General features: G+C 44.2%; 1 protein-coding gene across 1 annotated transcript in view; it reads right to left on the bottom strand.

The window, feature by feature from the left end:
* The window catches only part of C7 (complement C7), a 643,094-nt gene that overhangs the window by 176,006 nt on the left and 439,669 nt on the right, over positions 1 to 27,419 (bottom strand). Inside the window, exon 15 of the mRNA XM_078675005.1 lies at positions 20,665 to 20,856. Coding sequence (XP_078531131.1) covers positions 20,665 to 20,856 — 192 coding nt within the window. The remainder of the gene's footprint in view (positions 1 to 20,664; positions 20,857 to 27,419) is intronic.

Genomic DNA, 27,419 nt, shown 5'->3' with positions numbered 1-27,419 from the left:
CAACAACCATGCTACCTTGCTCCCTTTGCCCCACTTATAGAGCAACACGGTGTAAATGTTATCTCATACGCTGATGATACCCAGCTTATGTTCTCCTTCAGAGATCACTCTGAGGCAGCATTTACAAATTTCAAGCAGTTTCTGACATATCAGCCTGGATGACTGATAACTGTCTAAGGCTGAACACCGATAAAACAGAGGTTTTGTTTTTTAATTAGCCATCACCCCCACAATCTGTCCTTTGGTGGCCATCAGAGCTAAATCCTCCCCCTCTTCCTGTCTCCTCTGCCAGGAACCTAGGGTTCCAATTTGACGCCACCCTCTCGCCACCCTCTCAAGCAAGACCCAGATGAGCCATGTTTCCTCGTCCTGTTTCTGGAAAATGAAGGCTTTATGGAGATTCCTTCATCTCCTACCTTTGGACTGCAGGAAAACGATAGTCCATGCGCTGATCACATCGAGTTGGTCTATGCAAATAGTTTGTATTTAGGTTTGCCAGCCTACCTGATCAGGAAATTAAAAAGTATAGAGAATTCAGCCACTAGGCTTATCAGAAATGTCCGGCTATGTCACCACATATCCCCCATCTACGTAGCCTCCACTGGCTGCCTGTTAAAAGGAGGACAGAATTCAAGGCACAAACTTTGGCCTACAGAGCAGTCAGAGACACTCGCCCTCACTATCTAAGGAAGCGACTCCGTAAATACAATCAGACGAGGGACCTGAGATCCAATCATCATGAACTCCTAGTCATTCCCCACTTTGCAAGGGCCAGGGTAGGAGGACGATCTTTCCCCGTCAGAACCGCGGCTCTGTTCAACTCAATGCCTGAACACATCAGAAAGGCCAACTCAGAATCTATATCCCGTAAATACTTGAAGACCTGGCTCTTTGGCCTTCCTCAGTACCTAAAGGCACTCGACAACTTACCTCACCATTCTTGTCTCCGTTGCTAGCGCCGGGACACCTCCGTTGGGGGGTAGCCGCGCGCTCTACAAGTCTACATAAACCATTATAAAAGCTAAGTATAGGTTCTGTTCTGAACTGGCCACCTGTATATTTGGCTTTCAATGACAAAACCTCTTCTGATCTGCCAGTTCCATGAGTGAAAGAGCTGATGCTCTACCATTTTAATTGGCTGCTTATTAACCTTGCTGCACTGATTGTAGTCTGATCTATGCCTCTATCATTGTGAGGCGTATACTCTTTGCATTGTCTGCACTGTTCTCACAGGATACTCCACAACATACAGAATACATTGGGCAGAACAACTCACATGTATTCTACACAGTACAAATGTGCTTTCTAGACACCTACCACAACGCAATAGAAGCACCTTCCACCAAGAAAGACTGCAAAATCATTAAATAAAATACTAAACAGAGCCTATGGCATTCATCTAACACATTTTTGGGTTCATTGACATATTATTATGGTAAACAATAGTGTTGGCATAAAAATAGAGTCAATAATATTGTTTACCACAACATCATGTTCCTAACTTATAATGGAAATGACAAAAATATTTGGAAAAAATATTATGGACAGTAATATCCTCCAAAAACTTTGCAAAAATATTGTTTTTCTGATATACATTCAATTGGATTGTGTCTCAATCCCTAGTGGGGAGGATTTATTTATACCTCTTTTAGCTGTAGTTTCTTTCCAGAGACAGCTTTTGCTGAAGCAGACAAGAACAATACCAACAAGGATGATGTGTGTTACAACATACTACACCAGTAGCTATGCATTGAAATGCATTATCAGGAAGAGGTGGGAAATTTTACAATTGGAACCTGATTTTGGAGCTTTGTATAAGGATCCACCTTTATTTGCGTACAATAGGTCGAAAAATCTCACAGAACTTATATCCCACTCCAGCATGGTGGCAGACAGAAAAACTAATCTAGGCACTTTCCCGTGTCACAGTTGTGTTCATTGTAATAATGTAACAAGAGTACCAACAACTGCTCGCCCACAAAAGTGGAGATTAATTTATTTTAGATTCTGTAGAAATTTCAACACACAAAATTGCATTTATCCTTTGAAAAGTCAATGTAGCTTGTTGTAAATTGGTGAAACAGAAAGGAAGATGAAGGTATGAATAACAGAACACATACACAACATTTGCCAACACTTAGCTAAATCCACAGTGCATTTAAATGCATTTAAGCATAACATACCACAATTGAGATTTTGGGTGTTGGAGCAAGTAACCCAGAATCCAGAAATTAACATACTCAAGAAACTCTTGCCAAGGGAACTTTACTGGATACGTTACCTGGATACTGAACATGCAAGGGTTCTCAATGACAGGATTGAAATGTCCTGTTTTGTAATATTATTGATTAGTTAATTAACCGTCATACTCCAGATACAATACAATTGTATTTGTAGAAGGTGTGGCTACCCCTGAAGGAGCAATCAGAGGTGAAGACTGTTAGCGTAGTCCAATTTAGGGGTGACTAGGGCATGGATAATAGTCTTACCGATGGCCACAGGAACCAAATGTAGCATCCTTCTCAGGGACGTCAGCTTCGCAAAGTAGCTTGCAATGACCACTTTGACCAGTGATTTGAATGACAGAGCGGAGTCAAATTTGACAACCACATTTCTGACACAGTGAGATGGGGAGGGGAAGCCTCCAACTCTGGACGGCCACCAGCTGAGAGGGTAAGAGATCAAGCATGAGTCAAAAAAGAGAAAGTCTATTTTATCAGAATTATGTTTGAGGCATCTTTTGCCCCTCTAATCTCCTACTGCTTTGAGAATGTCCTTGAAGAACTTAAGCACACCAGGAGCCTTTTCCTGGAAGGATGCTCTATGGCATCAGCATGTGAAAGTACCTTCAAACCCCAAGATTCAAAGAGCTTAGCCAGGGCTTCAAGACAGACATTAAAAAGCATAGGGCTCAGGGCAGAGCCCTGAGGCACCCGAACTTTGAGAGTTCTGAGGTCTGAGCAAAAGGGAGAAAGAAACACCACCCGAGATCTATCCTCTAAATACGATTTGATCCAGGCCAGCGAGTTCCCTTGAATTCCAATCCTCCCTAGTCTATTCAGCAGGATGGGGTGTGAGACCATGTCAAATGCTAATGACAGGTCTGAAACGAATGACCATAGCTGATGCACCAAGATCAAGGTTGAGTTTGATAAATTCTGATACCTCCAAAAAGGTGGACTCAGTGCTGTAGCTTGGTTGAAATCCAGACTGCCTATCACAAAGGAGATCGTTAGATTCCAGGAACAGGCAGATGTATTTGTGTACCACCTTCTCCACCATTTTGATTGCTACAGCAAGGAGGGAGATAGGTCTAAAATTACTGTGAAAATTTGGATCTGCATCAGGTATTTTAAGCAGTGGAAGAAGGAGGGCACTCTTCGACATAGGATGAATACAAATGTTAGTTTTTCAGGACAAAGGAGTGATGTAATATATTACATTTGCATTAGGTACCAAATATGTGATTGCACCAAGCACTTTTACATATATTTTCCCTGATTCCACATTCTTCTTCTTTATATTGATGTAGTATTTGGTTTGAGTTGAGACACTATTAATATTTTACTGGACATTTAGGTCAAATCTATCTTACTAACATGGCTCTCACGTTGTGGGATGAGTTCGAAAGAGAACAATTTGATAATATTATTTGTGATTATTGTTTTTTGTTTTTCGCAGTGATTGTGTTTGCATGTACAATTTATGTGACATTGCAGTTCCTCCATTAAGATAATAAAGATATGCCTCACATGGTTATGTAATGAATAGGAATGTAATATGTTTAGTGTCTTCTTTAGACTAGTCTAAGATAGCTGCCTGGTTGGTACACGACACATGACTTGACAAAAACATCTGAGACCTCCATCATTTGATTACTTGACATCCGCTTTGGGGTTCATGTAAGCGGACTTGCAGTCAGGGGTTGTTTTTTAAGTTTTCCCCTACTAACAGGGTAAGCAGAATATGTAATGTGATGTAGTTATTCCTTGCATGCACTAAGGATTTCTCTGCACTGGTCATTTTCATTTCAGCATGCAAGCCAAATGGAATTAGAAATGTGATGGGGCTCACTGCCACATGGGTCGAGTCTGTTATTCTGTACAATGGTTAGTTTCACATTTTCACAATGAACTTACCATGAAAAGATATCAATGTTGTATTGCTGGTTCTCAGCGCGGAGATGCCCCATGTGGGGCGATTCATGTGCTTTATAAATGTGTTAAATAAAAAGAAATAAACATCTTAGTCATATTGAAGGATTCCACAGTAGCGGTGTCACTTTGCTGATTTTTTTCACAATACATGGTACTAGTAAACGGGAGCTGGGATTTCAGTTTCACACTCAACCATGAATGATGGTTCCATTGAACTAATATACCGTCTTTTCGTAAAAAATGAATAAGCAAACAATCAAGAAAGATGAAGGTTGGTTTCATCTTGGTATACAGGTAATGTATGTTTGCACCTATTTGGATTGCACTTCGAGATCACTATGGCGGTGCAGTTTGGTGATAGATGCACTTCACAGGTATCACACCATATTTGATAAAGAAAAAGCTAAACATATATGAGGGACATAACATGTGTTTTAGATTTAGATCAGTGTAATGCCACTAAAGAAGGACAATCAGTACGAAATTCATTGGGCAGGAATTACACTTTAGTAGAAGAAGCAAAAACATTATTTTGAAGTTTGGAAAATGAAGATTTGAAACATGATGTAACAAAATAAACCTTTGTATTTTTAAACAAAACACTGAAATGTTAGTTTTGAAGAAAAAGAGTCTAAGACTATTTTGGAAGGCACTTTGCTGATTATTCAACTGTGCAACCAAGGATTATTTGATCAATGTCACTTAACATATTACCCCAAAAAGAACAATTGATGGACACAATGCTGAACAATGTCAAACATTGACCCCATTACAGAGATCTGTGCCTAAATTCATTGGTTTTTTTTTTGCTCCCCATGCCATTCCAGTTTAGACCCAGCCATATGCAAATCCGTCTTGGCCCTGCTCCCCATGGAACAGTCCAGCACAAACTGCCAGCCATGTCCTCCCTGGACTGGAAACAAGCATCCTGGGCTCAGTTTCGGGGTACCGCCCTTTAGCAGCCGACTCCAAGACGGTTCTGCTCTGCGGATGATGCATCAGGAAAACTTGCCGCACAGGTAAGCGGTGTTTGGAAATCCAGCATACGTCAGCAATCGATGTGGCAGCTGCGGGCTGCGCTCCGTCGGTTTCTTCAGCTGTGATCTGATGATGAGTTGGTTCCTGCAGCCGCGACAGGCGCTGCGTCATCTTTGTAGCAGTGTAGCGATGCGTGGAGATTCTTCTCGCATGGCGGTGCTGTGTAGGAAAAAACAGCGGCAAGAAGGGTGATACGTCGAGTTCTTCAGGTTTCCTTCAGCTCCCAACAGCAGGAACAACCTCCAGAAGCCAAGAACAGGAACAGGCACATCCTGGCAGGTCAGAGCTCTCAGCAGCAGAGTTCAGGGGAGCTGGGGGTGAAGTCTTTGTGCCCCTGAGACTTCAGAACAGGAGGCCAGCACACACAGGCCCTTGGAGATTCTTCTTGAACCAGGTTCAAAGCAACGTTCCAGTCTTTGTCCTTTACTGGGCAGAAACAGTATCTGTAGGCCAACCCCACACAGCTCACAGCAAAGGAGCTGTACTCCTCCTCACAGCTCTTCAGCTCTTCTCCTTGGCAACGGTTCCTCTTGAGTCCAGAAGTGATCTAAAGTTCTGGGGTTTAAGGTCTACTACTTACACGCCATTTTTTCTTTGTTCTCTTTGTGCAAGGGTCTCTGAGCCCAGTCCAAACCATTTATGTCCTCACTGGTGCAGTATGACCACAGGGGGTGAAGACATACTGGGGGTGGAGACATGTGCAAGGGAGACGGGCCCTATTCAGGTGAAAGGAAAACTCCTCCCACTACTCTAGATGCAGCCAAGGTCTATTCAGCTTAGCTCTGAGTCATCCAGAAAGGACCAGGCACATCTCAACCCCACCCCAGTGGCTGTCTACAGTGAAGGCACATCCCCAGCCCCTGTCGCTCCAAAACTAGACAGTCAACACACATAAAATGGTTAAACAAGAAACTGCCTACTTTCTAAAAGTGGCATTTTCAAACACATAGGGGCATATGTACAAGCCCCTATCACCACCACAACGTCACTTTTATCAACATTGTGGTGGCGATAGGGGCTTAGCCTTATTTACAAGGCAGCATTAAGCCACTTAACGTAATTTAATGCTGCCTTGTAAATATGCCTCCCTTTCACGCTATGCTTTGTGAGAAAGGGGTGGGCAGTGAGTGTTGCAGTGGGCGTTTCACCGCAACACCCATTGATTTTGACAATGCTTCCTATGTACAAGGGCAGCGTACATAGGAGGCAACGCTTAAGTTAAGACCAGGGAAAACCTGGTCTTAACTTGGCTAAACGAGGGGAAATGTGGCCAAATGAGGGGAAATGCTTTATTTCTCCTTGTTTTTGCTTTTTCCATGTATGCTGCCTTGTGCAGCACACATGAAAAAAGCAAAACTCCTTGGATTGTTTATGTTCAGGAAGGTGACCCTTCCTGCACATAAATAATCCTTAAAAAAAGAAATGACATTTAATAACTTCCATGTGTGCTGCATTAAGCATAGAAGTGACAAAATGACATTTCAAGATTGTTTATGTGCAGGAAGGAAGACCTTCCTGTAGATAAACAATCCTCCCCTGCACGCAGAGACCATTGCACTATGCTGCAAGGGTGCCTGCATTGGCGCTACACTTAGCAGTGTGCATGGGGAAATGCAAGTCTGTACCATATCCTTGTAAATATGGTGCAGCCCTACGTTTCTGAAGTGGCAGAGTGAGGCGTTAAGCCATGACGGCTCAGACCTCACTCCGCCACTTCTTTGGAAATATCCCCCTGAGTTTCATTCACTCACACGTCAGGAGGACCAGGCACACCCACCCCAGTGGCTGTCTAAATGAAGGCACATTTTTTTGTGAACGCACATTGTTTTTACATCCCCAGCCCCTGTCACTCCAAATCCAGACAGTCAAAACACAAACAGGCAGAGGCACACAGAATGGTTAAACAAGAAAATGCCTACTTTCTAAAAGTAAAAAGAACAATTGATAGACAGAATGCAGATCAATGTCATACATTCACCTCAGTACAGAGATCTGGGGCTAAATCCGTCGTTTGTTTGCTCGCCATGCTATTCCAGTTTGGACTCAGCCATACGCAAATCAGTCTTGACCCTGCGCCCAATGGGAACAGTCCAGCCCGAACTGCCAGGCCAGGTCCTCCCTGGACTGGAAACAAGCATCCATGGAACGGTTTCAGGTTTCAGCCCTCATCAGCCAGGATAGCTTGACTCCAGTGGCATGGAGAGCTGTGTCTGAACTGGGGTGGCGAAGTGAGCTAAAGAACGATGATGGATTCAACCCAGATCTGTGCCTGGGGGTGAGTGTCTGAAAAGTTTAAGTGCTCTGGTCATCATCTCCTTGTGTTTGGTTTGCTAGCCCTAAGTTGGCAGGGTATGCCCAGATGTGATGTCCCTTGCTCACTTTGCCACTGGATTCAAGCTAGCCTGGCTGATGAGGGCTGCTAGCCCGAAACCAGTCCCAGGATGCTTGTTTCTGGTCCAGGGAAGACATGGCTTGGCAGTTCGGGCTGGACTGTTCCCATGAGGCACAGTGTCAAGACAGATTTGCATATAGCTGTGTCTGAACTGGGGTGGTGAAGTGTGCTAAAGAACGATGATGAATTCAACCCAGATCTGTGACTGGGGGTGAGTGTCTGAAAAGTTTCAGCGCTGCGTCCATCATCTCCTTGTGTTTGCTTTGCTGCCCTAAGTTGACAGGGCATGCCCAAATGTGGGTCCCTTGCTCACTTTGCCACTGGATTCAAGCTAGCCTGGCTGATGAGGGCTGTTAGTCCGAAAGCGGTCCCAGGATGTTTGTTTCTGGTCCAGGGAAGACATGGCTTGGCAGTTTGGGCTGGACTGTTTCCATGAGGCACGGGGTCAAGACTGCTTTGCGTATACCTGTGTCTGAACTGGGGTGGTGAAGTGAGCTAAAGAACGATGATGGATTCAACCCAGAACTGTGACTGTGGGTGAGTGTCTTTTAGAAATGGCCCTTTTTCCAGGGTTATCCCCAAACTTTTTGCTTCATCCTCCTATTTTTCCCTGACATGTTTGTGTTGGTTTTAGGACTCTGGGCACTTTACCACTGCTAATCAGTGCATGAAGTGCATATGCTCTCTGTGTACATTGTGTTATAGATTGGTGTTTCCATGTTTGGATATTTGAATTACTGGTAAGTCCCTAGTCAAGTGCGCTGAGTGTGTCGGGGCCTGTGAGTCAAATGCTACTAGTGGGCCTGCAGCACTGATTGTGCCATCCACGTGAGTAGCATTAAAAAGGTAACTCAGATCTGCCATTGCAGAGTCTGCACGCAGTTGGTAACTGCCATGTCGACTTGGCCAGTACACACACTTGCCAGTCCCTAACTTTCCCTTTTCTTACATGTCAGGTACCCCTAAGTAGGTCCAAGGTACCCCTGTGGGCAGGGTGCAGTGTATGTGAAAGGTAGGACATACCTTGGTGTGTGTGGCATGTCCTGATAGTGAATTACAGCCCATTTCATTTTTCACTATTGCAAGGCTACCTGGTCTCATAGGCCGGAATGGGCAGTTTGATTATAACATCTTATAATCCTAAACTGACCCAGGGAACAAGGTAGAAATTCAAGTTTAGTATGCCTGAATGCAGAATGTTAAAATACATCTTTTAGTGAAGGTGATTTTTACATTCTGTGTTTGAAAACACCACTTTTAGAAGGTAGGTAGTGTCTTGCTCAGTCATCCCGTGTGCCTCTGCTGGAATGTAGATTGCCTGTCTGGGGTTTGGATGACAGATGGCTGTGGGTCAGGAAAGGGCTGAATAGACCCGGGCTGCGATGGACCCTCCACCACAACGCCCATTGATTTGGACGCTGTCCCCTCTGTACAAAGGCAGAGTACATAGAAGGCAGCGGCAAAATTAAGACCAGGTAAAACCTGGTCTTGAGTAGCCCAAATGAGGAGAAATATTTTTTTTTACTTTTCCTGTACATGAACAATCTAAAAAAATATGCAATTTTCTGACTTCCATGTGTGCTGCTTTAAGCAGCACATATGAAAGTGACAAAAGGGCATTTTAGGATTGTTTACGTGCAGGAAGGGACACCTTCCTACACATAAACAATCCTTCCCAGCACGCAGACACCCTTGCACTATGGTGACAGCGTTGGTGCTACACTGTTAAGTGTAGTACCATCGCAGGGGGAAACGAAAGGCTGCACCATATCGTTGTAAGTATGGTGCAGCCTTGCATTGCAGAAGTGGCGTATTGAGGTGTTAAGCCATGATGGCTAACGCCTCACTCCGCCACTTCATTGTACATATCCCCCATAATTGGAAAACCATCTTTACTAAAAGATGTATTATTAAATCCTGAGTTCAGAGAGCCTAAACTTTATTGCTCTATCTTGTCCCAATGGGAAGTTATGCTTGTAAGATGTTACAAAGTATTTCCCATTCTATCCTATAAGACAGATGGCCTTTCAATAGTGAAAAACAAAATTGGCAGTATTTCACTATCAAGACATGTCACACACACCAGTACATGTCCTACCTTTCTCATACATTGCACCCTGCTCATGGGGGTACCTTGGGCCTACCATAGGGGTGGCGTACATGCAATAAAAGGGAAGGTTAGGGCCTAGCAAGTGGGTGCACTTGCCAGGTCGACATGGCAGTTTAAAACAGCGCGCAGACACTGCAGTGGCAGGGCTGAGATACATTTTCAGGGCTACTTATGTGAGTGGCATAATCAGTGTTGCACCCACTAGTAACATTTGATTTACAGGCCCGGCACACTCAGTGCACTTTACTAGGGACTTACCAGTAAATCAAATATGCCAATCAGGGAGAGCCAATTGTAATAACAATTTACATATGGAGCACTTGCACTTTGTCACTGATCAGCAGTGGCAAAGTACCCAAACATCTAAGCCAGCCAAAAACAAAATTGAGCACAGCCTCAAAAATACAGGTGGCAGAGGCAAAAAGTCAGGGGAAACAACGCCAAAGATGCCAAATCTAACACTTGTACCCTGCAGCTGAAATATTGGGAGAATGGAAGAACTACACACCCTCTTGGGAGTTCTCATCACTAAGGCGGAAGAATCTGGACATACCATCGGCATTGGTGTGTTCTGTACCAGGGGGGTGTTCCACCGTAAAGTCCATTCCCTGTAGGGAGATGGACAACCTTAACAATTTTGGATTCTCACCCCTCAAATGCATTAACCATGTGAGGGGCCTGTGGTCTGTTTGAATGTGAGAGTCCCAAACAAGTTGGATCTTAGCTTCTTCAGCGTCTAGACCACAGCAAAAGCTTCTCCTTCAATTGCACTCCACCTCTGTTCCCTGGGAAGTAGCCTCCTACTAATGTAAGCTACAGGTTTGTCCAAGCCCTCGTCATTCAACTGTGAGAGGACTGCTCCAACACCATGATCTGAACTATCTGTCTGCACAACAAATTCTTGGGAGAAGTTTGGTTCCTTGAGCATCGGTCCAGATCACTTTCCTTGGCTGTTTCCTTGAAATCAGCTCTGTCAAGGGGGCAACAATGGTGCCATACCCCTTGACAAACTGTCTGTAGTACCAGGTGAGACCTAAAAAGGCTCTCACCTCTGTCTGGGTCTTGGGGGCTCCCAAGCCAGAATGGTGTTGATCTTAAACAGTAGGGGTACCACCTGGCCTCATCCTACCTGGTGCCCTAAGTATACCACAGAGCCCTGCCCATCTACCACTTACTGGCCTTGATAGTGAGGCCTGCCTTCTACTGAGCCTTCAGCATTTTGCAGATGTGTTCAAAGTGTTCCTCCCAGCTGGAGCTGAACACAGCAATGCTATCCAGGTAGGAGGCATTGAATTCCTCCAATCCGGACAGTACCTGGTTGACCAGTCTCTGGAATGTGGCGAGGCATTCTTCAACCCATAGGGATGACACAGAACTGGTATTGCCCCTCTGGCATTGAAAATGCAGACCTCTCTCTTGCCCCATCAGTCAAGGCAATCTGCCAGTACTAAGGTACCAGGTAGCTCCCAACTATTCAATGCGCTCATCCGCTCTGGGGATGGAGTGTGCACCAGTCCTGGGGACGGCGTGGAGCCCGTAGTAGTCCATACAGAACCGGAGGTCAGGAGTGGCAGTGTGTGCATCAGCTTTCGGTACCAAGACCATAGGGCTAGCCCAGGGGCTGCTGGAGGGTTCTATCACCACTAATACCACCATCTTGAAAACCTCTTCCTTGATGTTGGTCCTGACTTTATCAGTTACTATGTAAATGTTATGTTTTGCAGATAAACTGTTCCCAGTGTCCACATCATGGACACACCAACTGGTTATTCCAGGCATCAGGGAGAACAGGAAGGCAAACTGTCCCAGCACCTGGGACACTCCCTCTGCTGCGCTGGGGTCTGGGTGGGAGAGAGGTTCACTCCATCCTCGGACCCATCATGTTCCTTGACAGATAAGAGATGATGAAGAGGCTCACTCTCCTCTTCAATTCCTTCATCTGTGGCCATAGCATTGTCACTTCAGATATCTCAAAGTGAGGTTAAAGGCAGTTTCCATGTAGGACCCTCAAAGGGTTTCTGGGAGTCTGCAAGTTGACCAAGGCTGAAACTCAACCAGAGTGGTATTCTGGTTGTAACATAATTTCATCTTTTCCTGGCTGGGTTCTAGGTTAGCCTGAGCAATTTTCCTTAAACACAGGGTCTGTTTCCTGAAGGCCAGCATGAAGCTGAACACATGTTAGGTGGTTTTCTCCCAGCCCTCCTTCATCACACACAGAGGTCCTCTCACAGGGTGCCCATACAGTAATTCAAAGATATTTACCCCTAAGGATTTCTGCAGTACCTCCCTGTAGGCAAATAACAGGCATGGTAGGAAGACGTTCCACTTATGTCTCATGGGTTCTGCAGGACCCTTTATCATGCCTTTCAGGGTTCAATTGAATCTCTCAACCAACTCATTTCCTTGAGGATGGTAAGGAGTGGTAAATTTGTACATTACACCGCACTCCTTCCACGTTGACTTTATATACCTAGATATGAAGGTTGTACCATGGTCAGGGATCACCTCTCTGGGGAAACACGGGAAAAGATCCCCATCAATGCACAGCTCACCACGGGGGCTGTGATTGTCCTGAGCGGGACAGCTTTCGGGTACCGGGTGGCATTGTACACCAAAACAAGATGTATTTGTTGCCTAAGGCTGTCTTAGGTTCCAGTGGCCCCACAATGTCAATGCCCACCCGCTCGAAAGGGGTGCTCACCACAGGAGAGGGTTGGACAGGAGCCTTACCCTTTCCTCCACTCGTGCCACTTGCCTGGCAAGTCTGACAATGTGTGCCAATGTTCCTCTGCATTTGGGGCCTGTAAAGGTAGGTGACAAGCCTGTGATGGGTCTTTTCGCAAACCATTTGTCCTGCCAAAAGCACATCATGAGCCAGACCCAGTAGGAAGGTCCTGTAGCACATGGGTACCACCAGCATATGGGCTGCCTAGGGCTCAGCAACCTCAGGTTCACTATATAGGAGTGTCAAAAACAATTTGGGAGAGAGTTAAGGGATTTTATCCACCTCGAAGTGGACGGAATAATACTCCTGGTCCCCTAGGTTAGGTATCTTAATTAACAAAAATAATAAGGAGTATCACCAGAAAAAAATGCTCAGAGAGCGATTTTCTACGGGATGATTCGTTAACAGGAAGAAGAAAGTCCTTCTTTTATTAGGAACCCCTCACTCACCGACCTGGTCGGTGACATGCTTCATCATCGGGGCCACCCTGATGGCCGAGTGCCATCAAGGTGTGCTGCGACACCTGAACTACAGTGGAGCTGGTATGTGGGTGATGAATGCAAAAAGAAAAAATAGTGGGTGAGTTAAAAATTGTCCTGGTATGACTTATGTGAAAAAAAAATTATTCTTAAAGCTACTGGACAATGTTAAAATATAGATGGTGATACTGTTAGTGGTGTGATTATGACCAAAAGTATCTGGATATATGTGTGGTGGGTCTACATGTTTCAAACCGTGTTTGGGATTACCGGTTTTTCTTCAGGACCAAAATCAGGGAAATGGGTGGTCAGGGTACACTAACACCCTGCCGTGCCTACAGATCCCTGTGCCTTTGCAACAAAATTAGTGGTGCTAGGCGAAGACAGAATCTCACATCAAGACCAGCATCACTGGATATAAAAAGAAGCTTGAAGAAGTGAATAAGGAAATCAATGAATATAAAGAAAATCTAACTCAACAAAAAGTCACAAAATTTAAAAAAGACTTGAAAAGATTCACGTTCAAGAGCACTTATCCCTACTCAGATCCAGAATACAAACAACCGGAGAAAACTCAGTCTGATTCAGATGTTTCCAGCAACTCTTCAAGCAATAGTAGTGGGTCAAACACTGGCAACAATAGACAACGAAGCAGAGGGGGGAGAAGAGGTAAAAATAATTGGCCCACCTTCAATCCTGCTATGTTTCCAGACCCCTTCAACCATCCATCTAATTTTCCCATGTACGGATGGCAGCCACCATTTCAGCCACACTTCCAACCTCCGCCTTTTCAACAAAATCAGTTTCAGATCCCTTTTTTTCCCAGGGGTCGACGGGGGAGAGGAAGAAACAGACAACCAAACCAAGTACATTGGGAAGAGGAAGACCCAGTCAGCAACCGGACAAAGAGCAAAGCCGGCCCAAGCAACATGAAACCTTAGTTACCAATTTATCCTCCAGACCTCTGACAACTATTGAGGAGAGGGTTCTGAACAAAGGTCTAGGTTACGTCCCGACAGCTCGTGTGGACAAGTTCCAATTACATTGTGAGCTGGCCGGATTCTTTAGAAAATTACGACTAAAATCTTTCTTTGAAAAACAAGGCCCCCCAAAAGAAAATGAGGTGGAAAATGAGACTGGACTAAGGACCAAATCTACATTCACGCCACCCACCCATACTACACCAGTGGAATTGATCACGTTTGAACAAGCTGTGTTCAATGATGTTGAAAAAATGCAGAACACTACTAAGTTTCAAAACATGAGCAATGTCGAAAACAGAGCCCTGAGCGACTTACGTAGCTATGAAAACATCATTATAAAACCTGCAGATAAGGGTGGAGGTTTGGTGGTCATGGATATGACCACATACCGTGAAGAATGCCTCAGACTGCTAAGTAATGAAAGACATTACCAAAGGTTGGAAATGGACCCCACAAGTGATCTAAAATCAGAAATCATACAACTAGTGGAATCTGCTGAAGCAATTGGGAAAATCTCAAAGCAGGAAGCTGATTATCTCTGTAAAACTGAAGAGAAAATTCCCTATTTTTATATCCTTCCGAAAATGCATAAAGGCAGACTACCACCACCTGGACGCCCTATTGTATCCGGAATCGGGTCTCTTTTGGAACCTCTATCGAGATTCTGCGATTTCTTTCTGAAGACTATAGTACAAAGTACAACAACCTATTTACAAGATACTAAAAGCCTTCTTAACCTATTACAAAACCTGAGGGTGGATGACCAATCTATATTATTGAGCTTTGACATAGAAAGCCTTTATACAAATATACCCCAGGATGACACCATTCGAGTTCTTGAAGAAACCCTGGCAACCACAGATTGGCCACATAATACCCCCAAATCGTTTATCTTGGAATGTGCACGCTTGGCTCTGAAATGCAATTACTTTGCATTTGAAGACACTCTCTATTTACAAACTGGGGGGACATCTATGGGAAGTGTCTTTGCTCCCAGCGTGGCCGGACTCTATGTCCATGATTTTGAGCAGAGATTCATTCTAAAAGACACAAACCCCTTCCGCAATAACTTGATCTTTTGGAAGCGTTATATTGACGACGTCCTTGCAATCTAGCAAGGACCCACTGATCAATTGGACCTGTTCATTGCCTGGATAAACACCTGCGATGACAACTTGAGATTCACCCATTGCTATGACAGTGAACAAATTGTGTTCCTTGATGTTGTGATTAGCAAAGAGAACAACAAACTGGAGACCCGTACTCATTACAAGCCAACTGCAAAAAACAACCTTTTAAGGTTTGAGAGTTTCCACCCACGTCCATTGAGGGAAAATCTTCCATATGGACAGTTCCTCAGGTTAAGAAGGAACTGCAGCAAACTGGCAGAGTACAAGGAACAAGCTACTGATCTAACAGAGAAGCTACAGAGTCGTGGCTACCCCAATAAGATCATAAATAAATGCCAGAAAAGGGCTAGAAATCAGCCAAGAGACGTACTCCTGGAAGAAAGGCAAAAAGCTGACAACCCCATACCGTTGACCTGCGTGACAACATACAGCGCTATATCCAACCAGGTGACCAAGAGTATAAACAAACATTGGGCAATCATCAACTCTGGAAACCTCCACTGGGAGAAACCACTTTTCTCCTTCAAGAAATCTCAAAGTCTGAAGGACACTCTGGTAAAAACCAGACCAAAGGTAAAGACAGCACCGGCAACTCCATCTATTACTGCAGCCTGGGGACTCCCGACCGTGACAGGTCACTATCGCTGTGGCAATTGCAGCGTGTGTCACCTCACCAGAAACACAAAAACACTTGAACTGGAAGTAGGTAAAGAATGGAGACAAATTGCTCATACAAACTGCAACAGCTGCAATGTTGTCTACTTAATTGAATGCACTTGCAAGAAACGTTATATCGGAATGACCACTAGGAAGATCAAACAACGGATCTGCGAGCATCGGAGCACCATCCGCTGCAAGAAAAGTGCAACGAGACTTACCGATCACTTCCTGGAAGAAAATCACACACCAAATGATATGGTGTGGACGGTCATAGAACAACTACCAACAGGGCCAAATCTACAGAAACGCCTATATGAAAAAGAGCAAAGATGGGTGTACAGACTGTCCACACACATTAATGGTCTGAACGATAATATACAATGGGCCAATGTGTTGTGATCTCCTTCTGCCTCTCCCATCCCGGGCTATGTCCCAGTCCCTAGCATCTACCCTTAAACTGACCATCCCTGTTAAAACAACCCCATTGTTCTGGGAGTCAGCATTTAAAATATTTAATAACTCTTTATATTTTTTGATGGTTATTCTTGACCAGTCATTCATAAAAATATGCAATTGACCACAGTGAAAATCCTTTCTCTCAAGTAACACTGACACTGCCTTGCAGTATCTATAGTGATTAATGCATGCAACGGGCTCGCGCTATTAATATTTCTCAAGCCCTTTCCCTTTCTTGTGTTTCCCTCGTAATGCTACCCTCTCCTAGCAACTGTAACCATGAGGAACACCGACTCGTTTGGGAACTTTGTCCCTGACAGACCTCCGTAGCGCTTCTGAATGACGTCACTACGTCAGCGCGTCTGCCTAGCCACGCCCCCTGTTACCGCGCTAGCATTTTCCTTATCTCCGGCAGTCACCCGGTTTCATTCACGGGCTCGTGGAGGGACCACGTAGGTGCATTGCTACCGCTAGCCGGTGAAACTGTAAGTACAGACCAGCGGAAAGGACCCTGTGCCTCGCGCTATGGCACAGTCATTCACCTCGTCATTGGGCGACCTTTCCTGACTCCATTGATTTCCTCTCTTCTTTCTAGAATATGTTTCTTAACCTGGCCGCCCCTCCCAAATCCCGTGCTGCCCTGTGATTCTCCAATTGGAGTAAGCATGGTTTTATCTTGTGTTATTCTGTGTGTTCTATGTTGTGTGTTTGGTATTGTCATTTGTTTAGACGATAGATAGCTATCACCTTGCTATGCCCTCCACCTCAATTTGATACGAGTGTTGCATAGCCACGCACGAGTAGTTCTTGATGCCTGTGAATTAAACATTATACGTACGCCTAAAAACCACGAAAACACGCCACGATTGATAGGTGTGATTGGTTTCAACTGAAGGCTTATTTGCGCTATAAATCAGTTTTACCTACTGATAAAGCCACACTGTGCACTTCGGAATTCCTGCACCATAGAGACCATCTATAATTCAGCATGGGATGATTCAAGAAATACGAGGACACGAGAAACCTGTCACTTCACTACGTTGCAGGCTTGTAACTAGTTTGATTGTGATTACTGTATTTTCTCTTCACAGGTTTTTTTGTCTTGTATAACCACTTTTTGGGTTATTATTATTTATTTCTTCGCCTAGCACCACTAATTTTGTTGCAAAGGCACAGGGATCTGTAGGCACGGCAGGGTGTTAGTGTACCCTGACCACCCATTTCCCTGATTTTGGTCCTGAAGAAAAACCGGTAATCCCAAACACGGTTTGAAACATGTAGACCCACCACACATATATCCAGATACTTTTAGTCATAATCACACCACTAACAGTATCGCCATCTATATTTTAACATTGTCCAGTAGCTTTAAGAATAAAAAATTTTTCACATAAGTCATACCAGGACAATTTTTAACTCACCCACTATTTTTTCTTTTTGCATTCATCACCCACATACCAGCTCCACTGTAGTTCAGGTGTCGCAGCACACCTTGATGGCACTCGGCCATCAGGGTGGCCCCGATGATGAAGCATGTCACCGACCAGGTCGGTGAGTGAGGGGTTCCTAATAAAAGAAGGACTTTCTTCTTCCTGTTAACGAATCATCCCGTAGAAAATCGCTCTCTGAGCATTTTTTTCTGGTGATACTCCTTATTATTTTTGTTAATTAAGGTCACTATATAGGAGACCATTCTCCCAATAAATCAAATGTGATCCAGATGGACCACCTGCTACCTGGTCTGCAGCTTGCTACCACAAACCAACAAGAGTACGGTACTCCAGCTGCACTTTGAAGACTTCCTCCCTGGTGGAACCTCCTTCCTTCTCCCAAAGGGTTAGCTCAGGCAGGTCTCCCAGTTCGGCCACTTGCTCCCCTGTAGGTTCCAGGGAATCCGCCTGAGGGTCTGCCTCCTCCTTGGTCATGAGAGCTTCTGGGGCAGGGTTCCCACACCCTCTGCCCCTCCACATTCTGGCAGTCACCTGGGCCACTGTTTCAGGCTCCAGACCCTCTTGAGTACCCCTACTGTCTGCCACTGACCAAGTGGTCAATCAGGCAGACCCAATAGCTTTAAATGAGCCTGGCGTTCCACCTCCTTGCAAGAGGAACAACTCTTCAGGTGATTGCGAAGCAGAGAGTCAACAGGCGTGGACAGACTTATGATGACCTTCAAGGAACCTGAGACCCCCTCTCCCCCAACTTAAAGGGAACCTCTGCCACCTTACACAGGCACTCAGAGTTGTCTGCAGCAACTATAGGGTGAAGCACGTTGGGGATGACCTGCTCTTCAGACACCCATTGACACCTGATAGATGTCACACTGGCTCCTGTGTCACTCAGAGCTTCCACCCTCCTCCCATAGATGGTCACCTACTGCTGGTACTTTTTAGTGTTATCCAGCAGGCAGGTTTCCGGGACCATCTCTCTATCTCCTAATGAGATAGGGGTCATCACAGCTGGCTCTCCACCCTCACTAGAAACCAACTCCTCCCCCAGCACTACACTAACTAACCATGGTGACGGTGCACCAGTGGGTGCTGGTGGTGCCTTGGGGCACTTGGGATCATTCTGCATGTAAACCTCCTGACCACATGCATATCACCAGTTGTCTGGCCTACCTTTAGGGGGCCATGGCTTCTTAGTACTGGGAGGCTGGGAATCTTTAACCTAGAAACTATTTTGGGGCCCTTTAGAGAACTCTTTTTAGTTACCCTTGCTCCCCACCCTTCTGCTGGAGACCAAGCCCACATTTTGCTGGTTTTCCCACATACCCATTGTGGACCCTGGTACTCATCCAGTTGTTCGCCTCCTGAGCAAGCTTCCTGGGGGTCATTCAGCTTACTATCCATCAGATGCTGGCAAAGCTCTGGAACACAAAGACTACTCAAGTGCTTCCAATCAGATTGTACAATCCGTGGTAATCAGTTACCTTGCTGCCCTTTATCCAACCATCCAGTGCTCTGCAATAAAGATTTACACATTCAACCCACACATTGGATTCAAGCTTCTTGAAAGACTTAAATTTTTCTCAGTACTGCTCCGTTGTGAGCCCATACCCATTTGCGATTGGGTTAACGGCTCCTTCATGGAGTCTGCAAAGTATGAATGGTTTGCTCCCATATTCCCTGCAACTCGCTACTAGGAAGAGACGTCCTTGGCATGCCCTTTCCTAATATCAACTTGCAAATCATATTTTGTGAGTCAGCAATATGTTACCGACTTGCAAAATAGGGTTAGTACATGCCAGAAGCTGTTTTAGGGGTCGCAAACAGCCTGATTCTCCATTTGTGATTGCTAAAAATGGTCGTACATTTGGGCCTTTGTGTATGTGGTGACTGCATTTCCCAGTTATGTAAATACTTTTTAAAAAGTCGCTAAAAGTGGTCGCAATATCTGTATTTAATTTGATCACTGTGCATTTTTAGCACGCATGATTTTTGTGCCTTTTCACACACTGAATAGTCATGTTTTCGTACCTACAAATCAGATTTCGACATTCGAAGCGTTAGTACATAGGGACCAAAGAGTCACAATTATTTTCTAAATAAAATCTTCAAAACAAGGCAGATGTGTCTCGGTACAAGGAACTTAGGGTCAGATGTCCAAAAATAGGAATCACGTTGACCTAATTTTGTTTTTGTTTGCAAATAGCAAAATGAAATCGCTATTCATAACGTGTGAAACTGTTTTGAGTTTCATTAGCGATTCGTAGTGGGTCACAAATAGACAGACCTCATAAATATTAATTAGGTAGGTCGTAATATGTGACCCACTGTGATCCGCTGCCATCACAGTGATGGTGGCCTGCTGGGGTCAGCAGACAGCCATGTCTGCAATTGCCTTAAATAAAGCAATTTCCTTTGTAAACTAAAACGGGATGTGTTTACAAAATAACTAATGAAACTTTGAAGTTTCATTTTTAAGAGTAGACAGTGGTCCTTGAAAGCTCTCAAAAATATTTTTCAACCATTCTAAAAGGGGAAGGCGTTCTCTTAGGGACCCCTTCCCATTTGCATATGGCTTACCACCAATTTCAATTGGCAGTAAATTGCGAATGTTTTGCGACTGCATTTTAGTTGCAAAATATTTGTGTATGAGATTCCAATTTGGTATTAAGAAGGGACGCCTTCAACACGCCCCTTCCAAATACTGAATCACAAAACCTAAATTGCGATTTAGTAGCAAGTTGTCAAATTACACATTGGTCTTTGTACATCACAAAAAGCATTTTTGCAGTCACAAATGGCCCGATTCGCAGAATCGGGAGGTTTGCGAACGTAAAAATATTTTGTACATCTAGCCATTAGCTCTGAAGTGTGACAGCTATAATTACCTGTGATGAGGCTAAGCCTGCAATTTATAGTGAAATATTTAAAACACTTCAAAACACCCATTTACTTAATCACAAATGCATATTCCTGCCAACCAAGAAACGCGTTGAGGTTATTCAGTTAAAGCGATTCATTCATTAACAGCCTATAAGTGATACAAACTATAATCATAATAGTGCCCCAGAAGCATCAAAAGTACCTACATGTTTTCTTGCACTGGATATTTTTTACATCAGGAGACCACTTTAGGCTTGTTTCACAAACTATGGTGGCTGCACCCTCCAAATGATGGCCAGCTGGACAAGACAGGGTCACTTCCTCTCCAATCTCATAAGAGCCTTTGTTTGGGGACGTTCTTACAACACTCTGCAGGCCAGGGAAAGTACAAACTGTTCCTGGAGAATTAGAAAAACATCACACTGCATTAGAGATAAAACATAGTGCAAATATTGGTTTAATAGTTCACCATATACAGTCATACACATTAATTATGTTTCTTGTTCACTGCGTGTTGTTTATACAAATAAGTAAGCATGGGTGGGTTTTCTGTGGATCGAAGGATAACTTTATAGTTACATAGGCAGAAAGACTTGCCGAGAAGCAGGGGGGTGCTCTAAATTAAATATTTCTGAGCTCATACCACAACTTAAATGTGAGATTCTCTTTTCTGCACACACTATCTGCTTGATTTGTGTGAGCACACCTTTTTATCAACAAGGTATCGCTTGATGCTAACACCTACTGGCGAGTGGCGCATAAGAGTAAAGAATAAACCCATATATAGTCCAGGCTTTTTCAGTTTGATGTTCAGATCACTTGTGTACCTAACACTTTAGTGTAGAATATAAAAATGCATCTGTCTCTGTATCATTTTGTTTGATAGTCCCGGTTTAGAAGTGAATAAGTGAATGAATGAGTGAGTGAATGAGTGACTCTGCATTTCTAAAGCGTATGGCTACCAGAAGGCCTCCCAGCGCTAGGAGCGGTGACATTGTAGAACTACTGACGGTCTTCAAGGAAACAGAAAAGTTTTCAGAAGTTTTCAAAAAGTCAAATAATTACCCTAAAGACGAATATGATTAGGTAGCTGGTTCCACCCTTTCGCAGCATTGTAAGGGAACAGACTTCCACCAGTCTGGAACCTTTTTATCCTGGGAACTACTGCACGATGCTTATTCCCTGAGTGCAGGAACCTATTGGGACAATAGGTAGAGATGATAGACCGAAGAATAGGTGGCCCCATGGATGACATAGACTTATGAGCGATGCACAATGCTTTAAACTGAACTCTTTCCGCGACGGGAGCCAATGGAGGGTGGCAATAGAAGGCCTTGCAGATTCCTGATTGGGAGCCTGCATAAGAAGCACAATTTTGTACAGTCTGCTGTTTTTTAATAGTTGAACACGGAGACCTTAGATAAAGAACATTGGTGTAATCAAGTCGATAAAGAATTAACACTTGAACTAACAGTCTCCTGGCATTGAAAGGCAGCAGGGGGAGCATTTTCCTTATCATCTTCAAAATCCCATAACAACTACCTGCCACCTTCTGTGCTTGCTCCTTAAAGTTTAAATTGTGGTCCAGCCAAACAACAAGGCTCCTGATCTGTTCTTTAGGGAGTGAGGCATTAGGCCCAGACAACTGGGCCAGAATGAGCTAACCTTCAAGGGGGAGGCTTTGCCCAGGAACATAAGCTCTGTTTTATCCCCCATTGAGTTTCAAGTAGGAGCCTTCCATCCAGGCAGACACCCTTTCAAGACAGCCCGCTAGATCAGATTCAGCTTTGTCAAGTTGGCTGAGGGAGATAATCAGCTGAATGTCATCAGCATAAGTGATAATCTGAATGCCACAGGGCTTTACCACCTCAGCCAGGGAGCTCATGGAAACATTAAAAAGCATTGGGCTTTGGGATGAACCCTGAGGAACCCCACATCTCAGTGGCATACTTTCAGAGATAGATTTATCCTCAAATACTTAAAATGATCTATCCTCTAGGAAGGACTCTAGTCACTTAAGTGTTGTCCCTGTCATACCTCTTTGAGTCTCTGGATAAGCAGTTAAGTTTGAATGTGTTTTTTAATCAGCATCACTGTAATTCCCAGGCTCAATATTCAGCATAGATTTTCAATAGTGAGACCTTACACTGGAGCGTTTGTCAAAGCTTGCATTGGGCCATGCGGTGGAAGGGTGTGGTAAAGAAATAAGCACACACCGGGGCCCTGTTCCCTGGTGGTTGACAGGCTGGGTTGAGATCAGGCATGGCAGATCAGTGCTTATGAAAGGCAGACAAAGTCTGTTATATGAGCCTCACGTGCTGAGAGCATCTGTGTGTGGCAAGTGTTATAAGGTAGTAATCTTCACAAGCCTTGAAGGAATGGGGCACTTATAGTTGTACGTGATATCAGTGAGACTTGAGGCAAGTGGGCGTTGTGCCATGTTTATAGTCCGTGTGTTAAGGGCAGTAGAGCCAAAACGCAGTCAGTGGCACGCTAGGCACATGCTTCTGGGATGCTATAGAATGTTGGCACACCGTTGATCACTTTTTAGGTCAGTGACTCAGGAAGGACAGGTGATTTGGTTGCGGCTAGTTGCAAACCCCACTGATGTTATCGAAAGATGGGTCAGAGACTGAGTTTCATTCACTTAGAAGTCAGGATCATGGTTCGAAGAGGTTAGCGGACTTAAGAATATTCAGTCACCTGTCCCTGTTTGATTACTGAAGGTTGATAGGGCCGGGGCATGGTCAGTTGCGTATGAGGCCAGTAAGAGTGCAGCTAGTTACGATGGGCTGGGCAGATTACTCACACACTAGATTAATTTTTCTGGATTCTTGAAAGGATCTGGGTTACAGTTGAGTGCATTTTGCCTCTGGAAGACTGGATAGGTTTGGCTGGAGTAAGCTAAATGTCATAGAAATGTCTCCTAAGGCAGCTTTCCATGAAGGCAAGTCAGTTGCATGTTGCTCAAGTAAGTACCTCACCCTCCTGGTGACAGGTGTCAGGTCGGAATGATACAACCTGCTAATCTCTGAGAGTGGAGAGGAATAGAGGGGTGTTTGCTAGCTGGGGGAGTTACTCATGAATCTGTGGTTCATGACAAGGTAGAAGACACTAATTAGGTTGTTTCTTAATCTTTCTGAGTTAAAGATACCTAAATGTAGCCAGAATTATATGCCATAGCTACACTTCAGATGGTTTTACATTTCAAGGTCTCCTGGGGTGAAATTTTTATTTTGTTCATATATGTCACATGACTGTATGAGTTAATATCAAACTAGACCTCATCGAGAGGAAGTCAATCTATTTCAAGCCGTTTGTGCAAGTAATTGAATCTCCATTTTAGGAGCTCAGAAATGTTTAGTTTGGAGCCTGCATGAAGAAGAAACAGGCCCCACAAAAAAATGCAAATACCTTAATTAAGGTATCAATTAATGACTTTTTTTAATGCCTTTATTAATTTGTTTTTAAAAACTTGTACTCCATCTTTCCATATTTCAAGGGTTATGCAGAAGGCATAGTAACTACATGCATATAGAAAGAATATGCAATAACAGGATTAGGAGAGGCAATGAGAGTAAACATTTAAGAGCGATGCACAAAAACATTTTTAATAACAAATGTACCAGCGGCATAAAGTGTAACAATTCCAGAAATGTAGTATAGAAATGTTATACAGAACGTTTACTGTAGCACCGAGAGTAAATAATTAGAGACATACAATAACATAGCAATGAGAAAGGGAAGATATACAGTTGACCCGTGCCTACTTTTTTATTACATCTGCAAAATGTCCAGAATTTCACAAAAGGCAGAAGCATTAATCAAACACGGTAATCAAATGTGGAGTGATAAAGAAGAGATGCTGTAGTTGCTTCAAAAGATGGCCATGGCCCATAAGTCAAATTGTATAGTCTTACCATTTGCCTATTTGATTGACAAATATTCCTGGTTTCAAAATGTAATTGTGTCACAGTAGGGTCTATAACGAAGAGAATACCTAGCCAAGAAATGGGGGAAAGGGTGTTCTAGATGACAGGAAAGCTTAATAAAAATAAAAAAAAATAAAAAATAAAATGTATATAGCGCAAACTAGACCCGAACCGAATCAGGTATCAGAGCGCTTTACATTTTTTCCAGTTACGTTACATGAGGGCACACTTTCATTTTTTTAGGCACAGGGAGATTAAGTGATTTGCCCAGAATCACAGGAGGTGTTGGTGTCGTTACTGAGACTCGAACCCAGATCCCCAGGTCCGAGGTCGATCGCCCTAGCCGTTAGGCCAACTCCTCTCCCCTCCTCTCTTAAGTTTAGCAAACTGCCTTGGACCCTGATCGCCTTGGCCTATGATGCTTAATGGAGAATTAGATACAAATAGGCAGGAGAATCTTGAATTTAGGTACAGACTGAGAGTCAAATTTCTCAAAATGTAAAGCAACACAACAGAGCAAGACAACTTGCTACGCTGCATGACAGGGAGAGAGCAGGAATGCACCATATCTACTAAGATATGATGCTTTCTGCTTTCTGCTTTCTCCTTGCACTGGTGCACTGAGTGCTGCCTAGCCCCAAGGTCCCAGGATGCTTGTTTCCAGTCCAGGGAGGCCCTCGCCTGGCAGTTCAGGCTAGACTGTTTCCATGGGGAGCAGGATCAAGACTGATTTGCAAACGGCTGGGTCCAAACTTGGGAGGCGTGGTGAGCAAAAAAATGATGGATTTAACACAGATCTGTGACTGGGTGTGCATGTTCGATTTGTTCAGCACTCTGTCCATCATTTGTTCTTTTTGCTTTTGTCCCCCTAAGTGGGAAGAGAATGCCCATAAGTGGATACCATACTCATTGTTCCACTGGATTCAAGCTAGCCTGGTGATGAGGTTGATACCCCGAAACCAGTCACCGGATACTTGTTTCTGGCCCTCTGAGGACGTGGCCTGGCAGTTCGGATATTCCCATGGGGAGCATTGTCAAGACTGATTTGCTTGTGTCTGGGTCTAAACTAGGGTGGCGTGGTGAGCAAATAAATGATAGCTTAAACTCAGATGTATGACTGGGGGTGAATGTTTGATTTGTTCGCATTTCTTCCATCATTTGTTCTTTTTGAGTTTGATCCATAAGTGGGAAGGATATCCCCAGAAATGGGTCCCATGCTCACTGTGCCACTTGTTTACAGCTAACCCGAATGGTGAGAGGTGATACTCTTAAACCGGTCCCAGGATGCTTGCTTCTGGTCCAGAGAGCACCTTGACTGGCAGGTTGGGCTGGACTGTTCCCCAGGGGAGCAGGGACGAGACTGATTTGCATATGGCTGGGTCCAAACTGGGGTGGCATGGTGAGTAAAATAACAATGGATTAAAAGAAGATCTGTGACTGGGGTGAATGTTTGATTTGTCCAGAATTCGGTCAATCATTTGTTCTTTTTGCTTTTGTCATCCTAAGTGAGAAGGATATACCAAGACGTGGGTCCCGTGCTAACTGTGCCACTGGATTCAAGCTAACCTGGCTGATGAGGGGTGATAAAGCGAAACCAGTCCCAGTATGCATGTTTCCAATCCAGTGAGAACCTGGCCTGGCTGTTCGGGCTTGACTGTGCCCATGGTGGGGGGAGGGGAGCAGGGTCAGGGCTGACTTGCATATGGCTGGGTCCTAACTTGTGTGGCGTGGTGAGCAAAAAATGATGGTTTAAACCCAGATCAATGGCTGGGTTGAATGTGTGATTTGTTCAACATTACATCCATCATTTGTTCTTTTTCCTTTTGTAGCCCCAATGCATGCACCCTTGCTCCATGGTGCAAGGGGGCCTGCGTTTCATTGGAAGAAGGGATACCTACCTGAACACAAACAATACGTAGAGGCTGTTTCCTCTTTTCTACATTTGCATATGCAGCACAAATAGACAGAGGAAATAGCACAGAGAAATTAAGATATTGCATCTTGTTACAACTCTGTTGGAAAAGCATACCATTTTGACACAATCCCAGGTTTACTACCCTCAGGAAATCTGGAATTGCATCAAAATCCACAGGTTGATGCTTGGGAAAGTCCATGTTCCACTAATTGAACACCTTCCAAATGCAGAGTAATACAAGATAGAAATTTGAGCTACCTTACATCACTCTGGATTTAATAAGCTGCACAGCGCCACACAAGGGGGCTTTGCATTGCTTAGCAAATCTCACAAAAGTCCTTGCGTTGCCTTGTGCAACCTTGCATGACGGAAGGGCAATGCAAGGTCTTAGTAAATCTGGCCCGGAATGTGGGACAATCCTGCTGTGAATTACAATAGGCTGTTTTCAACTTGTTTACATGCTGCTGTAGGATGGATCCTAAATCAAATAACTACAGGGTGAATGAGAAACCTAGCAAACAAGAGCTTATGTAGAGAGGGTGAACATCGGGGAGGATGAGGGAGAAACTGGAGTAGGAAAGAAGCATACAGGAAATGGTGAAAGTGCATGAGGGTGGAAAGGCGGGCTAAGGAATGAATAATGGTAGAACAAAAGATGCTTCTATGCAAGGCTTTTGTAAGGAAAATGTTACTTACCCTTCAAGCATCTGTTTTTAGCATTTAGTGTTGTGGACACATATGCTGTGCATACTCCTGGCATCTAGTATTTTTTTGTCAAACAGTTTGAAGTCACAAGACCTGTTGTGACTACTTCTATCATCTACAGTGTACCAGGACACAGGTTTCACCTCACATTGTTTTTGCTCAGCGGAGCAGCATAAGTGAAGGGAAAGTGTCAAAGACAAGAAGAATGTAAAGTAAGAGAAAGGGCATTAAACATTGGGATCACTGCCCACTTCCAGGTTAGGAGGGTGGGTGCATGTGAATCTACAGCAGTATATCCTACAAACAGATGCTTACAGTGTATCATTTTCTGTTCGTAGCATGTGTGGCGGTAGATATGCATGCTCTGCGTAGACTGTAAAGCAGTTTCCATGAAAGCTGGCTAATGGGC

The sequence above is a fragment of the Lissotriton helveticus genome, chromosome 2_1 (genome assembly GCF_964261635.1).
Source record: "Lissotriton helveticus chromosome 2_1, aLisHel1.1, whole genome shotgun sequence".
NCBI classification, from domain to species: Eukaryota; Metazoa; Chordata; class Amphibia; order Caudata; family Salamandridae; genus Lissotriton; species Lissotriton helveticus.
Note: the sequence above shows the minus strand (reverse complement) of the source record. Positions and strands in the feature narration are given on the sequence as shown.